The sequence below is a fragment of the Stenella coeruleoalba genome (assembly GCF_951394435.1).
Source record: "Stenella coeruleoalba genome assembly, chromosome: 2".
NCBI lineage: Eukaryota > Metazoa > Chordata > Mammalia > Artiodactyla > Delphinidae > Stenella > Stenella coeruleoalba.
This window is the reverse complement of record NC_137147.1, coordinates 92,246,313-92,262,709: the sequence shown is the minus strand read 5'-3', so window position 1 is coordinate 92,262,709 and position 16,397 is coordinate 92,246,313. Positions and strand designations below refer to the sequence as shown.

General features: G+C 38.0%; 1 protein-coding gene across 4 annotated transcripts in view; it reads left to right on the top strand.

Annotated features, from left to right (window-relative positions):
• The window catches only part of ATP8B4 (ATPase phospholipid transporting 8B4 (putative)), a 258,761-nt gene that overhangs the window by 116,373 nt on the left and 125,991 nt on the right, over positions 1-16,397 (top strand). For all 4 annotated transcript variants that reach the window (XM_079914504.1, XM_079914503.1, XM_079914502.1 and 1 more), the window contains 2 exons: positions 4,858-4,930; positions 13,714-13,784. In XM_079914504.1, the coding sequence (XP_079770630.1) occupies positions 4,858-4,930; positions 13,714-13,784 (144 nt within the window). The remainder of the gene's footprint in view (positions 1-4,857; positions 4,931-13,713; positions 13,785-16,397) is intronic.

Sequence of the window (16,397 nt, the reverse complement as noted above, 5' to 3'; positions counted from 1 at the left end):
CAATATTTTAGTATAAATATATCCCAAATATTGCATGGAACACACTTAAACTAAAAAATTATTGGTTGTTTACCTGAACTTCATATTTAATTGGGTGTCATTTATTTTTATTTGGCAACCCTATACATTAAGCGATCAGCACACTCCCTGGAATACAGTAAGCACTAAATAAATTGTTCATTGCTATAATTCTTATTAGACATTCAGGGAAATGCTGTCATTCAACAACTGTTTTTAGAAATAATGATTCTATATTCATTAATTTACTTATCATTCATTCAACAAATGCTGAATGCCTACTCTAAACTAGGCATTATTCTAGGTCCTGAAGATACAGTGGTGAATAAAACAAAGTCTGTATGAGCAGTTGAATACTTTTGTATGTTGTAGATCTGACATGGGCTTGAGATTAAGGAAGAAAGCAAGCTCAGTGTATGTGGATTGTTTGTTTAATTAGGTGAGGTCAGTTATACTGACCTTCTTTATTATCTTCTTTCTCTAGTATGCCAACATAACTTCTGTAGCTTTTGAGGAAATCTTCTTTTCAGGAATCTGTGATGCTAATGGGCAATCAGGAAAATTAGATTGTGGAAAGGATGACAGAAGCCTTGAGGAGACCCATGAAGATCTCTTCCTTCTGCCCCTTAAGCTTCAGCAATGGGCTTGGTATCTTGCTCGCGGTAAATACTTGATTTCTAGTCTCTGGAGCCAGTGGTTCAGTGACATGGAGAATGGTAGGTGCTATCCCACTCTCATTTTCTCAAGAAGGTCCTCAGCAAATTGTAGCAGCTCCTAGTATGCTATGCCTTATCAGGAAGAAGCAGGTTCAGACAAATTTATCAACAATTATTAGATACAGTTGCTATCTCTCACCACCTTTTCTCAGAACTCAGATTCTCTGATGTTCTGAGAGTAGATATATAGTTAGTGGGTGTGTTTTTAAAAATTCTTTCCTCAAAATAATTCTAGTCACTATTCTGTGACAATTAACCCCATATGTTTTATGATACCTTTGGAATTTAAATTTTATGAGTCCTTTTCTTGAATTTTGGCTTATTATGTAGTGATTGGCTTGTGAGCTTATAAGGTAAAAGCTAACTTATTACCCCAACTATTTTTGAAAAATCTGGTTCAAAGAAGCATTAGCTAGATTATGTCCATTTCAAAACCTGAAGCAATTATGTGCTGATACTGATACTTGAAGCATATTTAAAAATCTTGGAGTTTCTTGATTCAGTGCAATTACATGAATTAACTTGCTTTCAGAGTATTTATATACTACAAATCCTCTACTAGAGTGGGAGGGCTTTTCTTGACAACGGTAAAAGCAAAGTTTGAAGGTGCCGAGTCTACGGAGCCAAGTGTCATTTTCACGTCCCACAAGGCCACCCTGTGTTCCCTGCACAGAGCTATGACACAAGCTTGCTTCAAACATGAGTCTTGGGAACAGCTGCACCGCACATGGAGGACCAGGGAGTGTGTGTTTTCGTTGTTTCAGGATGATGGCAAAATGAAATTACTATACAAGCTAAAATCTTAGAAGTCTAGAAATATTTTGAAGATGAGCCTTAAAGGAAATTTTCCTATCTGTCCCTCCAGTCTTCTGATATGTCTTTGATGTTATAAAGTCAGTGGTGGCGGTAGTGTGTAGGAAAAGAAAAATGGTGGGATTTAAAATATATTCGATTTAAATTCCTTTGCAGATCTTTATCAGTTTATACTTGTTAGTAAGTTTGGGTACTTTTGTAGCTATGATCCTTAGTGCTAACTGAAGTGTATCTCTGAGGTCCTAGTTAAATGCAGTTATCATTACCTGGTAAGAAAGAATAGGAAATAACATTAAAAAAACTCCTCTGATTGTGTTGTACATATTGATTGTTCTACAGATATATATTCAAATAAGAGGCTTAACCAAGACATCACACACAACATATGGTTTACTGATATCTCCAGGCCCTTTTTCTTTAAAACCCTAATTACATCTGTAGAGTGTTACTTTCTCCTCTCCAGAATAATCTGTTTTGTACTTCTTCCTCTTCGTTCAGTTTCTGGTAGCCTCTTCAAATCATAACTTTCTGTCACAATCTTCTTTCTAAGAGTTATGCTCTCTTCTTGGTAGGATGCTGTGTACAAGTCTGACAAATGTGTCTGTGGGTTGGTTGTGTAGGTTATTGATGAAATAGTTGGATAACGCTAGGGTCAGGGTCAACATCCAGGGAATACCACTTGCTGTTTTTTGTCATATTGGTCATTAGTTTTGGATAATATTTCCTTTGAGGAAATTTCTCCCATGTTTGTGTACCTTCGCAACAATATTTTGCTTCAAGTTCTGAAAAATTTTGTCACAAACAACATTGTTGCCTTGTGAACGTCTCTATAGCTCATAGCCCACAGAGGTGACATTGTGTCCTGTGGAATTTGTACATGTACATACCAGAAGGTTCTTAAGATTTCAAATACTGTTAGTCATAGACTTTGGAAGTAAAGTGTTTGGAGTGCTCATTTTTAGGAAAGGAATTTCCATTGGAATAGGTGGAAAGGCATAGGTGACCAAGGATAAGAGTAGGTGTTAGAAGATATCTGGAGTTACAAAGGGGTCTTTTGGGAAGAGGAGCTCTGAGGTATATGTTCTGGTCAGAGGACAGACAGGTGGCAAGAGAGAAAGAGAGAAAAAGGAGTAGAGTGAGTTAAAGTAAGGGAGACTGGGCTCACACATGGTATTACAAATATTTTCTGCTTTCTTGGACTGTTGGATGACATTAGCAGACTAATGGTCAGATCTTAGTGGGGGTTGGTCAGATGATTTATTCTGAGTGTTTTTCTATTTTTGGAAATATTTAATAGGTTAGAAAGTAGAGGGTAAAATACAGATAGGGGTGCGTGTGGGTAGGAGGAGAATGGGCATGAGAATCTGGCATGAGGGAAGGGATTTTTCTCTACTTTATCACTTCTCTGTATTGTCCCAGTAGGAATCCATATTGACCGTATCAGATTCTTTCTTATCAAGGATTCTTTGCATGCCCTGGGATTTTGCAAATTTTTTTCTTAAAGAGATTTTCTTCCAGTATTTTTCCAAGTGTAGCAGTTAATTCAACTAATTCCCATGGATATCACCAGACTTTTAAAAACATATTTCCAATTGCTTTGGTTTTATGGGGGAAAATATTATGACACTAGACAAGTTAGAATTTATTACCCCAAATAGTGGCTATTGTTACTTACCCGTGCAAACTTAACTCTCAAGTGTGCATTTTAAAATGTATAAGAGATCCTGTAGAGTTTCCTTTTACCTTGGGTTGATTTTTCCATTTTGGTGGAAGAGGTAGGACGTGGTCGTTTGTAGAGCTTAATAGTATACAGGTAGGAGGAATCGAAGTTTGCAAATGGGACTTAGTATCATCTCAGCTTCTTCTTGAAGCAGATGCACTTTCATTTTATCTAAGATACTGTCTCCTGAGAAATGTCACTAATGCTCCAAAGGAGATACCCCAGGAGAAATAGACCAGCACATAATCTATCCATACCTGTAAAAATAAATAAAATGAGATTTAAAGACTTCCTAGGGTCTTTCATTGTCATTGAACTAGATAAAGTGCAGAAAAGTATGGCATTGGAAAAATGATTGAATTCTGGCTAGAGATGAAAATGCTGCAATTGAAAACTTTCCAGAACAACATGTACTTGGATCCGTATTAAAGAGAAATTCTTTGAGTGTTTAAGCCAAATGACCCAGCAGGGTTGATAGTGTGAGGCATATTTGACAGTTGTATAAATATTTAAAACTGTTTTCCAGCTTATAAAAGAAGTAAATTAGGTTGTTTCTTAAAAACTGCACAATGAAATTAACCTGCCCACCTTAACTTGTTGGGGAACCTGGCCTACTCATCCCAGCCTTCTCTCCTAGAAGGGAGTCACTGAGAAAGAAGTGTGATGAAGGTGTCCAACTGGTTTACATTTCAGAGAATTTCAGAAGGGATGATTAGCATCACGGATACTGCCACAGGTGGTCTGTTTCCAGATGGCCTGTCTGCCTAACTGTTGTGAGGGGCCTGACCAGCTAGACACAATAGCTTTTTGTCATAAACCCCTTTGAACTTGGTGAAGGGTAGACCTGCGACTCCATTATATCCATGAGCCTCGAAGAAAACAGTGCAACATCTTGACTGTGTTCTCAATTCTGAGCTGTTGGGCCTAGCCGTTAGAATGCCACCAAGCCTGCCCTTTGGCCAGAGTGCTGTGGATAATTTGTAGGTGGTCTTTCTTGTTCAGTGTTCTAAGGCTTCTTTTGTCACCCATTGCTGTTCTTGTCCTTTCCAGAATTTTTATTCTTTTCCTCTTGCTTGCATTTTAGCTATTGCCCCCTTGCTTCTGTCTCCTTCACTTCTTGCCTCCAGTTAAACAGACTTCTGAGACAACAGCAGTGATGTTTCTATACTTATTAATACAGAGGTTGAAAAGAATGTTAATGACTGAATTTCTTTCTTTCCTTCCCCCTGAGTTTTTTTTTTTTTTTTTTAAATATTCTGCCCAAGGATATGCAAGTAAGAGTTAATAGCTGCTGTATAAAGCTGGTACCATGGGGTGGTGGAAAGAGCACACAGCCAAGAGTTAGGCATTTTGAGTCTAGCTCCAGGGATAACTAACTCACTGGGTGTCTTTGGGCAAATCACTTGACTTCTCTGGGCCTTAGTTCCCACATCACTCAGGTAAAAGACTTTGTTATGCAAGGTTCTTTGAATTTAGTATTCTAGAAAAAAAGTCTAATCTGCTTCTTCTGTCATATGATGCTCCATTGTGAATACATTCTCTTGATTCTTCTCTGTTCCCGAAAAAAATTAATTTTGTTTTTGTTCTTAGACTGCAGAATGAAAAATGGATGAATGTCAAAGTGGGAGACATCATTAAATTAGAAAATAACCAATTTGTTGCTGTAAGTATTTAGTATTGTTTAAGAAATTTATCTCAGGTTAAAATAGCATATGTACTAAAATATTCACATTTGCAAATTTAGTAAATCTGCACTAATTTAGCGTAATTAAGGAGGGAATACCAGGATGTATTATTAAAAAGTCTCAATTATAAAATATTTGAAAGACATATTGATTAATTCCTTTCAATAACCTGATAGATAAGGCTGAGTGATTATCACCTTGTTATTTCCTTTGGGAAATTAATAGATAAAAAATATTTAAAATCAGACTGTCAATTGTTTGATGTAAATAAGGGCTTTTAAAATGCTCCAGAGTACTTTAAAAATAGTTTGTTCTCATATAGTTTGAATATTATCCCCCCAATAACGGAATTAATACTGTTAATGTGCAGTATCATAGAAGAAAAGATTAGCTATAGAAAGAGAGAATGGATGTTCTTTCCTGAATAATCACGATCAGAAAATGTTGATTGAATGTTCTTAATAAATGCTATTTATGAGGTTTTACTTTGTATATCAAATGCACTATAACTTATATTCTCAAACTGCCTGTGTTACAGTTTCCTTAATAAAATTCTAGGGGTCAGTTAAAACTAAAATATATGTGACTAACTATAGTTCGTATTAAATGCAAGGCTATAAAAGCTATCCAGATCAGAGATTAAAAATTATAACTATTGTAGTCTTTATGTCAAATATATATTAGATTACTCATGAAAATTTTTGTGTTAATGCCATTTTATTTATCAAGCTGTGTTCTTCATTAAATTTGAGACATTTTCCCACAGCATAAAACAAACGGCCCCAAGATCTATTTACAAGAACAACTCAGTTAAGACTCTTAAACATTCACTTTCAGAAACAGTCTTCTTTCATTAATGTATCATCTGTGTATACTGATTCTCTGGAACAACCCATGCTAAGGTGACTAGTCAGTGGATAGGCCATTCAAAAAGACTGCACACTTTAAATAGAGAAGTGCTTATTTCTCTGACAACCTCAAGTCTCTAGAAAATAGCTGAGAGCCAAAAATAAGCAAAAAGGTGTTGGTGCAGCCAAAATGGAGGTCTCAGAGCCCACCGATGTAACCTGGGTTCCTTAGACCTAGGGCAGTCTGCCAGGTTTTCAAAACTTATTTACTTTTTTTGGGCACAATTTAAAGTAGCATGTCCAGTTTATTTTCCAGCTCATTAAATACTAGGAGCAGTACACCGAGGGTAGCATGTGTTAGAAGAACATACCCTGTGGGAAAGATTGAGGCTTAGTGTAAAATACAGTGTAAGGATACTGGGTGGGGAATTGGATGAGAACTGAGTCTTTGCTCCATTCCTTCAGTGACAGCACTCTTATCTTCTCTGCCTTTCGTTTGTTTCTTCACATGTCAAATCCAGGTGCAAGAGCACTATATGATCTCAGAGATCCCTTCCAGCCCGTAGTTGCTGTGATTCTCTGTCTGAGCTGAGACTAGACTACAAGATTCTTACAAGCAAGGAGCACATTGATTTGCCTGATCCGTAACATTTAGTGCCATGTGGGATCCTAGGGGGCAGTCAGTAAATGTTGGCTGAATGAATTAATGTCCATCTTTTCTAAGAAAGAAGACAGAAAAAAAAAAAAGTGGTTATAAATTTCCCAAATTCAGGGTGTTCTGGATCCATGAGGTACTAATAGGCCCTAATTAAGAAAAGATCACATATATTCAGGGTTCTTTGCTTAAGAAGAAAGGGCTCCATATAACTTATTTTGGTTCTACTTTCAATTAAGATAATTACAGTGAAAAAGTTTTGGTGCTTCTTAGTGGATAATCTTAACTTTTTTTTTTTTAATGGGCATATATAGAATTCTAGGATGTGTGCATTCAAAAGAATTTTTTTGGAAATGACTTTATGCCAGGCATGGTGCTAGATATAGTGGAATTAGGAAAAATTAAAGTATCCCAAACACTTAACTATTATTTTATTTGGAATTATATTTCAGGGGAAATGCTAGGTAATTTCTGTTTAAGGTATTCTGTAAAAATAATGTTTTAAAAGCCCTATGGATATACTCTAACAGGGATAAATATTGGACTGAACTCAACTTATTCACTGATACTCTACTATGTTCGTTTATCAGATTCTTTGAGGTGAATCCCATAAAGGCAGGAGTCAAATTTGTGTTCTCAAATCTCTTAACTCCAAGGACCTCATGGACAGCATATCTGTGCTCCAACTTGCCCTCTAGCCTTAATATTCTAATTTGCACTTCCCTTGCTCTTTGTTTTTAATTTAGTCGTATTTTCTGTGTTATAGAAAATAACACATGCTTGCTTGTTATTGCAAACCTTTCTGTGGAATGAAGCATGGAAGTCAAGTGTAAGTGCAGGCGTCGCATGGAAGGAAACCAGTTCCATGAACGCATCATTATCATTGATTTAAAATGAATCCCACACTTAGATGAGTTTCCATGAAGTCAGTGATTCACGTGTCCCAGCACTGTCCAATAGAAATTTCTGCAGTGAAGAAAATGTTCTCTATTTGTGCGTCCAAATATAGAACAGCCAGTAGCACCTTGTGGATACTGAGCACTGGAAACGTGGCTAGAACAACTGAATGTTAAATTCTATTTAATTTTAATTAATTTAGATTTAAATAGCCACGTGTGACTTGTGGCTACCTTACTGGACAGTGCAGATGTAGCCTTTTTATTGTGGCTACGTGATGGGGTAGAAATGCTTACTCCCTACTCTTTCCTAGGTTCATCCTTCCTGTTTTCACTTGGAGGGGCAGCCCCAAAATAACACTAAGCGTCTTGCACCCCCTTGCTTGTTCCCCTCTCCCAGGAGTGACTTCTCCGATTGTTAAGTGTTGGGGCGGGGAGTGGTGTGCATGACCCGGCACCTCCTTCCTTCCCTTTCTCTTTGGGCTCTGTCTGTGTACAGAGAGTACGTTCTGCCCCGCGTTCGAAGTACCAATTTTACAGGAGTAGATCCCCATGGTGGGGGTAGCGAGAGGGTCCAGGTAGTTTCGAGCTTCCAGAGAGCTTCAACTATGACTAGGTGAGTCTAACAGGGGTGAAGTGTTAGCAAGCCCACTGGGCCCACAGACCTAAAGCCTGGTCTCCAATAGCTTGATCAGTGACAAAGATGATATTTTTATCTCCATTGATCTCTGTCTGACTCATACAATTACAGCTTGTTGGTTTAATCTTTGGATAAGTGAGGAAGGGATTCCTTCAAACGCCAAAACACCACAGTGCCTCTTGATTAGGTCACTTTGTTCAAAGTTTATCCATGTGCAGCTACGCGGCACCTATGAAACTGTTTTTGAGGACACATAAATGTTTCTGTGGGTGAACTGCTGTAATCACTTAGAAGTGCTAATATAACTTCCTATTCCCTGGCATCAGTTGGCAGGGGCTGTCAGAGAGCTTACATTTGGGGAGCAACAATCAGAGGTCTCTAAAAGAGACTCCCTTCGGAGTTACTGCACAGAGGTACATCTTGGGAAACCAGATCATGAAAATCATGATAATAATAGCTCGCCTTTATTGCCTGTGTGCCACGTGACAGACAATATTACAAGCTCTTTATATGACTTAACTCATTTAATCCTCACATTATCCCAATGACGGCAGGTTATGTACTATTATTGTTCCCATTTTACAGACAAGAAAATGGAGGCACAGTGCCATCAGATAGCTTGTCAATAGGAGAGCCAGGGGTTTTAACCCCTCCCTTTACCATACGCTGCTCCTGCCTCCACTGGAAAAGTTGGTCCTGATTACCTTGCGACTGGGCTTCCAGAGTCAGGGCCTCTAGGCTTGGATGATGGAGGTGAAGTGGCCAGAGAATGTTGCACCCAATTCTGACGCATAACCTCTAGCTGTCCAAACTTAGAACTTCGAACTGGATTTATGTCACCATATCAGGACATTTTAAGGAAGGAAAGGAGCTTGCCTGAGATGACCAGTTAGCTGGCATGTTCAGAAGTTACTCACCTTTGTTTTCCCAATAAGGAAAACTGCCCCTTACCTTTTTTAAAAAAACTCTAAAACACTTTTGAGCTGAATTTCCAGAGCTCCTATTTTTACTGCGGGACCAAGAAAAAAAAAACGTAGAGCATAATTCAGTTATCACAATGAGATTGACTTCCATTAGAAGAATTAAGTAAACTGTGTGAGAAAAACACACTGCAGAGTTCTTGATACTGCCAGAGCCTGGACCCTGGGAGCCAGGCCTACCTTCCTCCTTTACTTGACAGCAGTGCTCTTGTCTTGTTTGGCTTTTCTCATCTGGTGGTAGAAATAAACCTCTTACTGGACATGAGCGTATTTGAACATCATATGAATTTAATTGTTCAGCTTATTTGAAAAACAGTCCACCCACCATCCCCTCCACAAAAAGGCCCTCATGTTTTCAGTGTTTACAACAGTAAATTTTTGCTTTAAAACAAAGACGTTCTTCTGTTACAGAACTGAAAATTTCACCTTAAGAAATGAAAGGGCTAGTTTAACCTAACCTCCAGTGCTGACCATGAGCAGGCTTTGGCTTTCTGTTGACCCATCATCAGGGCATTTTCTCCAGTCTTTTTCAGCACTGTTTTTGGACATCCTTCCGGGGAGGCCATTTTGTGGTTGAATTGCCTTTTTTAGTTATTTTAAGTTTTATAGCTTCAAATCAGAGTTACTTGTTTTACTCTAATTGCTGAAATAAATCTCCCTTTTTTAAAAATATGTGAGACATTCAACATGCATTTGCTGGATCTGAAATTTAAATTTTAAATGAAAACATTAACTATAATCTTACCCATTTTCAGTTTTATGACTTCATTCTGACTTTTGTCCACATCAACATATTTTTCCATAAGTATACTCATACTGCATGAGCCATTTTGTATTCTTATTTTTGCACTGTAAAAGAATAAAAGAAAAGATAATTTTGTAGATGATAAAGAAAATAAAGAAGAATTCCACATGTGAGAATGGCTTAAAAAAAATGAAGGGAGATCCAAATATGGTGTTCCAATTAATTCTACAAATTTATCTTTCCATCATGTCATGAATCGAATCCCAATATTCTTTTACCATTGTAGTTTTGGTTTTTGAACATCAACGAAGTGAGATGCTGTCTGTTTTTCATAGTTGTATTCCGGTGATTTTGTAGCCAACCAGTGGAAAGAGCATACATTTGGGGATCAGAGTTCCGAGTTCTAGCTTTGCCCTTTAACCTCCATGTGGCCATGAGTATGGCCTTATATTGCTTGGAGTCTTGGGATCCTGTATTAGATGTGATGAAACTTTCACCATGACTTTGTAAAGGGTATGGGCATTACATGGGTTAATTTAGCTCATCTAGTGCTTGTGAGACCAGAAATTACCTTCCCAGGTTTCTTATACACACAACGGGAACAATATTATCCCCTAATGGGGCTGTTGAGAGAATAAAGTGATGCAATTATGTGAGAGTGTTTTGTAAACCCTTAGAGAACTCTACAGCTTTCAGGTGTTATAATCACTTGAGGTTTTGCTTCATTTGTTCTTTAGTTCAACAAACATTAATCATGCCTAGTAAATCTAGGAGTCCAGTGTCATTGGCGCCTAGAACTCAAAGATGTTCAAGGTTTTCAAGGTTCCTCTGGCTGGTATATTTTTTTCAGGTTTCCGTGAAGCCCCTGCTTGGGCTTTCTGTTACCTGTGGAAGGTGGGAGAAGAAACATTGTGTTGAAAAACATTCCTTAATTCTTGGGAGACATAGCTGAGCCTTTCCTGGAAGGGCGTGGGGAAAAGGCACCAGTAATTGACAGCAGAAAGTACAAATGGGGGTCTAAGGAAGATGGGTATGGTTGGAATTAACTGCTGCCTGGACCCCCCGTGAGTTCCAATAATCACACCTTCCCTTCCCCGTGCTGCATTCCTGCTAACGCCTCTGCCTGCGGAGACCTGCCCTCCATTCCATCCAGAATATTCCATTAGGCCCTTCCTCAACTACCAACCCGACGTACTCCCTTTCTCATTTGCATTCCTCCCACAGCACTTTGTTAATAAGACACTTAGAACCCTTGTCATATTCTGCCTTTACTAAACTATAAAATTCTTGAAGGTAAGAAGCTTTTATTTAATTTAGTACTCCTGGCAGTAAATGCCTTAGATTGCCTAGATTCACATCCTGGTGCCCTACTTACTATGTGGCCGCAAACAAGTTACTGAACCTCTCTGAGTCTCACTTTGTTTATCTGTAAAGTGGAGATAACAAGACGTACACTTAGGACTTCTTTGAGTTAAATAAAATATTGCATGTAAGGCTATTGGCACAGTGCCAGACACATAGTAAATCCCCACCAAATTTTGGCTACTGGTATTATAAACACCTACAGCTCAAACACCAGTTTCTGGATCGACTAGGAATTGGGTCCCTGAGAGATACTAAAGGGATCAGCTTAAAGAGGACTGACTTGAGGCTCACAGAGTCATGGGGTTTGTTGGGCCCGAAGACCACCCTTGTGTTGCTCCACTCCCTTCCCAGAACCTCTGACCAAAGGGCAACCCAGGACTAACAGGGCTGTTACTACAGCTCTCTTGCCCTTCCTTTCCAGAATGACTGCTGAGTGCACGTGGAAATAGGACAGCATGATGATGAGTGAGCTGGTCACTTATTCCACTGGATGCCCCTATGGTTCTGCCCCTTCACACTTCCTCCTCAACTAATGAATTTAAAAAACTTGAAGGGAGAAGTTAGCAAAAGGAAAGACCAAGGCTCAGCAGTGGGGCAGGGAGAACAGAGGAAGAATGAGGGGAGGCAGGACAGAGATCAGGGAGTGGGAAAACAGGAGGAAGGTTCAGAGGACATAGAGAAAGGTGACAATGGAGGTGACAGGAGGAGGCGGGGAAGGTAGAAGACAGGAAGGTAGAAGTCCCAGGTCCCCAGGGGTTAGAACAGGAAGAGTTAGCTCAGAACCCGTGGGGTTTACAGTTCTCAGTTCATGCTTCTAGGAAGTTGAGTCACTGCTTAGGAAAGAATCTGGTCAGAAGGTGGCAGTGGTGACTCAGTCACATGTTCTGAGCCAACTGTGGCCAACAATTCCTCCCTTTGTTTATCAAAAATATGTCTTGAGGCAGCTGAGCTCAAAATTAAACTGTAACAAGAAAAAAGTAATGATTCTTACTAGGCAGAGTTTTGAAGAAAAGTAACTCTAGGTACAAATGGATATCTTTCTCTAAACTTCACAACTATTTCAATCACAGATGATAGAATTAGAGAATTGTGGATTATTTTTGAAATGATCCTGTTAAACTTGGGGAAGAGACCCATAGGCCGAAGAGCATGAAGCTCTACTGCTATTGTGCCTTGTGCCTTTATTCATTGAAATTTAAATGTGAGAAATAAAATCAAGGTAAATTTTCATAACATTTTTCCACTTTAAACTCAGGATGGGTAATTTTTGGCTCAAGAGTGGCATACACTCTTCACATGTTCTCTTCAGAGCAGGTTTGCTCAGGTCACATTGTGAGAAGTCAGAAAATAAATAACTTCTGCCTTGACAGGCGTCTCTGGCTTTTTCATCCAGAGCTGAGGCGGAGCCTTGATAGTGCAAACCCATTTATTCGATTAGGGGTTGTCACTGAGTTGCTTTTTAGTTCTGTTTTATTACAACTTAGACAAAACTATACCCCCTCCCCCCCACATGCACCTACACCACGCCTATTTTTGAGGTGAAAATTTAAAAGCTTGAGACAATGAAATCAGTGGATTGATTCTAAATTTAACCACCAAGGTTTGAGAATGGAACAATTCAAATATTTAAAAAACAAAGATAAGAAACGTTTACAGTTTTGGAATGCCAGTTGTACATTTAGACAGAGCTAAAAAATTTTTAGGCTAATATGTCAAAATAAATTGCTAGAATTTTAGTCAGTTCTTTTTAGACATGTAAAACCTTCAGAATTTCATAAAAACCCTCATTTAAAAATCAGTTTTGAAATTTCAAATAAACAATTTCCCAATGTAGAAAGCTACCAGAATTCTAAAACTGAATTGTGATGGGTCATTTCCAAAACACAAATGGATGGCCGAATAGAATAATTTATCTCTGTGAAAGACCAGCTTCCCACCTCTGAATGTTTTCTGTTTACCATGTTTTCTATTCTATCCTGCCCTCTTGCTTAGCCCCTGCTTTTCTTCTCTTTCCCTTTTCTTACATGCCACCATCTTTTTATTTTCTCTTGCTTATGTTTTAATCTTTTTCCTTTAATCCTTTTCTCTTTTAAAAATTTCCTTGCCTCTCTTATTTTTTCTATTGTTTTCAGTTTCCTCCATCCTGCTTTACTTTTGTCTTTCCCCATCTTCTTTCCCTGCCTCAGCTCTTAACTGATAACCACGGAATTAAAGTATGTGCATATAAGTATTTCCAGTTATCTTATTTATTGGGGAAAGTTTTATATTTCCCATTAGTAATTATCAAAGAAAGAAAATAGAATTTTATGTGTTTCTATGAGATATATACATTTTATATAGAAATATATAAAAATTTAAACATTTCTATTAAAAAAATAAAGTGCCTATTACTTTATATGCTATCTCTCCCCTTGCTTATGTTCTGATGGTCAAGGGCATGCAAACCAGGAACAAGGAAGTGGAGGGTGGCTTTGATTCAGGGCATATGGTAGAGAGGTGGAACAGAACTTCACCTCTCACTTTTTTTCTAAGGTTCTAATGGCTCATTAGTAGTGGAGGGATGATACAATGTAGAAGGCTTTCAATCAATCTTCCCTTTTCAAGTATTCTTTATCCTGGTTTTTCAAAATAGGCTGATCTGCTTCTCCTATCAAGTAGTGAGCCACATGGCCTCTGTTATATTGAAACTGCTGAGCTTGATGGGTAAGTTATTAAGGTCAAAATAATTATTTATATTGGTTTTCAATTTATTTAAGAGTAATAGCTTTAGACAGGCACATAGCACAGGGAGATCAGTTCGGTGCTTTGTGACCACCTAGAGGGGTGGGATAGGGAGGGTGGGAGGGAGGGAGATGCAAGAGGGAAGAGATATGGGGATATATGTATATGTATAACTGATTCACTTTGTTATAAAGCAGAAACTAACACACCATTGTAAAGCAGTTATACTCCAATAAAGATGTTAAAAAAAAAAAAGAGTAATAGCTTTAGAAACAGAACCTACCTTAAACCTTATTCTTAGATGTGGTATATGTATACAATGGAATATTACTCAGCCATAAAAAAGAACAAAATAATGCCATTTGTAGCAACATGGATGGACCTAGAGATTATCATACTAAGTGAAGTAAGTCAGACAAAGACAAGTACCATAAGATATCGCTTATACGTGGAATCTAAAAAAAAATCATACAAAGGAACTTATTTCAAAGCATAGACTCACAGACATAGAAAACAAATTTATGGTTACCAAAGGGAAGGGGGGAGGGATAAATTAGGAATTTGAGATGAACAGGTACACACTACTATATATAAAATAGATAAACAACAACAAGGACCTACATTATAACACAGGGAACTACATTCAATATCTTGTAATAACCTATAATGGAAAAGAATCTGAAAAAGAATATATATATGTGTGTGTGTGTATATATATATATATATATATATATATATAACTGAAGAACTTTTCTGTACACCTGAAATATTGTAAATCAACTCTATTTCAATCAAAAAAAAATCTAAAAAGGCCCTAATGCTTCATTTTATTTTCTTGGAAGAAATAAGACTCTAAATTGCAAAGTCCATTTGCTAATTACTTTGCAGATCTTGTGAAACCTCTGTTTTTTCTCTTAAATTTATTTCTTTCAGAAACAGCGAGCTAAACATATATACGTAAATAGCTTTGCACAGGGACTTTTCACTGAGATTCCCTGGAAGGGTTTTCTGTTTGTTTGTTTGTTTTTAATTTCAAGTGATTGTCTAAGGAAAATGAGAGGAGTGACAATCAAGATCCCTTGAAGAGGGCTTCCCTGGTGGCGGAGTGATTGAGAGTCTGCCTGCCAATGCAGGGGACATGGGTTCGTGCCCCAGTCCGGGAGGATCCCACATGCCGCGGAGCGGCTGGGAAAAGATCCCTTGAAGAAAGAGGACTGATGTTACTTTAGAAGGCAACTTTTGGAACTGGGTCAAATGAAGATGTAGAGAGATAAGAGAGAAATGGAGTAGGATGCAGTTTTGACATGGATGCTAATTTGGAATTTAGTTATGGACTGTATAGTAATTCTGTTTCAGTGGATTCAGTTTGTCTGTCTGACATCAAAATATTTATTGAATGCTTACATTTTAAAGATACTATATGTGTGCTTTAGATGAATGTCATCATTTAATCCTAACGTAGGTACTATATAAGCCCTGTTGTACAGGTGAGAAAATGAAGGCTTAGAGAGATGAAAGAATTTGTCCCAAACTTCTAGAGAGTGAAGCCAGGACTCAAACCTGGCAGCTGACAAAAGAGCCCATGGTTTTAGCCACTGCTTTCAAAATAAATGCTGTATTGAGCTATCCAAATAGAGTTCAGCCTGTATGATCTTACCCTTGGTCTGGGCAGAAGCTAAAATATTGCTAAGAGGGAAATTTATAGCCATATATGTATACACTTGAAAAGAGAAAAAGCCTCCAATCAATGATCTAATCTTCCATCTCATGAACCTAGAAAATAGCAAAATAAACTCAAATCAAGCAAAAGGGAGGAGATAAAGAGTGGAAACCAATGAATTTGAAAATAGAAAAACAATAGAGAAAAGTCAATGAAACAGAGAGCTAGTTCTTTGAAAACATCAATAAAATAAACAAACTTTTAAGAAGACAGGGAAAGAAAAAAAGAGAGAAGACCCAAGTTAACAATATCATGAATGAACCAGGGGATATTATGACAGATCCTGAAGTCATCAAAAGGATATGGAAATACTACAAACCACTCTATATACATTAATTTAACAAAGTAGATAAAATGGACCACTTCATCGGAAAACAAACTATCAGATCCCATCCAATATGAAATGGATAATTTGAATAGCCCTGTAGCTATTAAGGAAACTGAATTCAAATGTAAAATATAAAACTATAGGGGCTTCTCTGGTGGCGCAGTGGTTGAGAGTCCGCCTGCCGATGCAGGGGACACGGGTTCGTGCCCCGGTCCGGGAAGATCCCACATGCTGCGGAGTGGCTGGGCCTGTGAGCCATGGCCGCTGAGCCTGAGCGTCTGGAGCCTGTGCTCCGCAACGGGAGAGGCCACAACAGTGAGAGGCCCGCGTACCACAAAAAAACAAAACCAAACAAAACTATAAAACCTTTAGAGAAAAACATAGTAGAAAATCTTCAAGATTTAGGGCTAGTCAAAGAGTTCTTAGATTTGATCCCAAAAGCGTAATACATAAAAGGAAAATTTGACAAACTGGAATTCATCAAATTAAAATTTTTTTCTGTGCAAAAGACCCTGTTAAGAGGGTGAAAAAATAAGCTACAGACTAG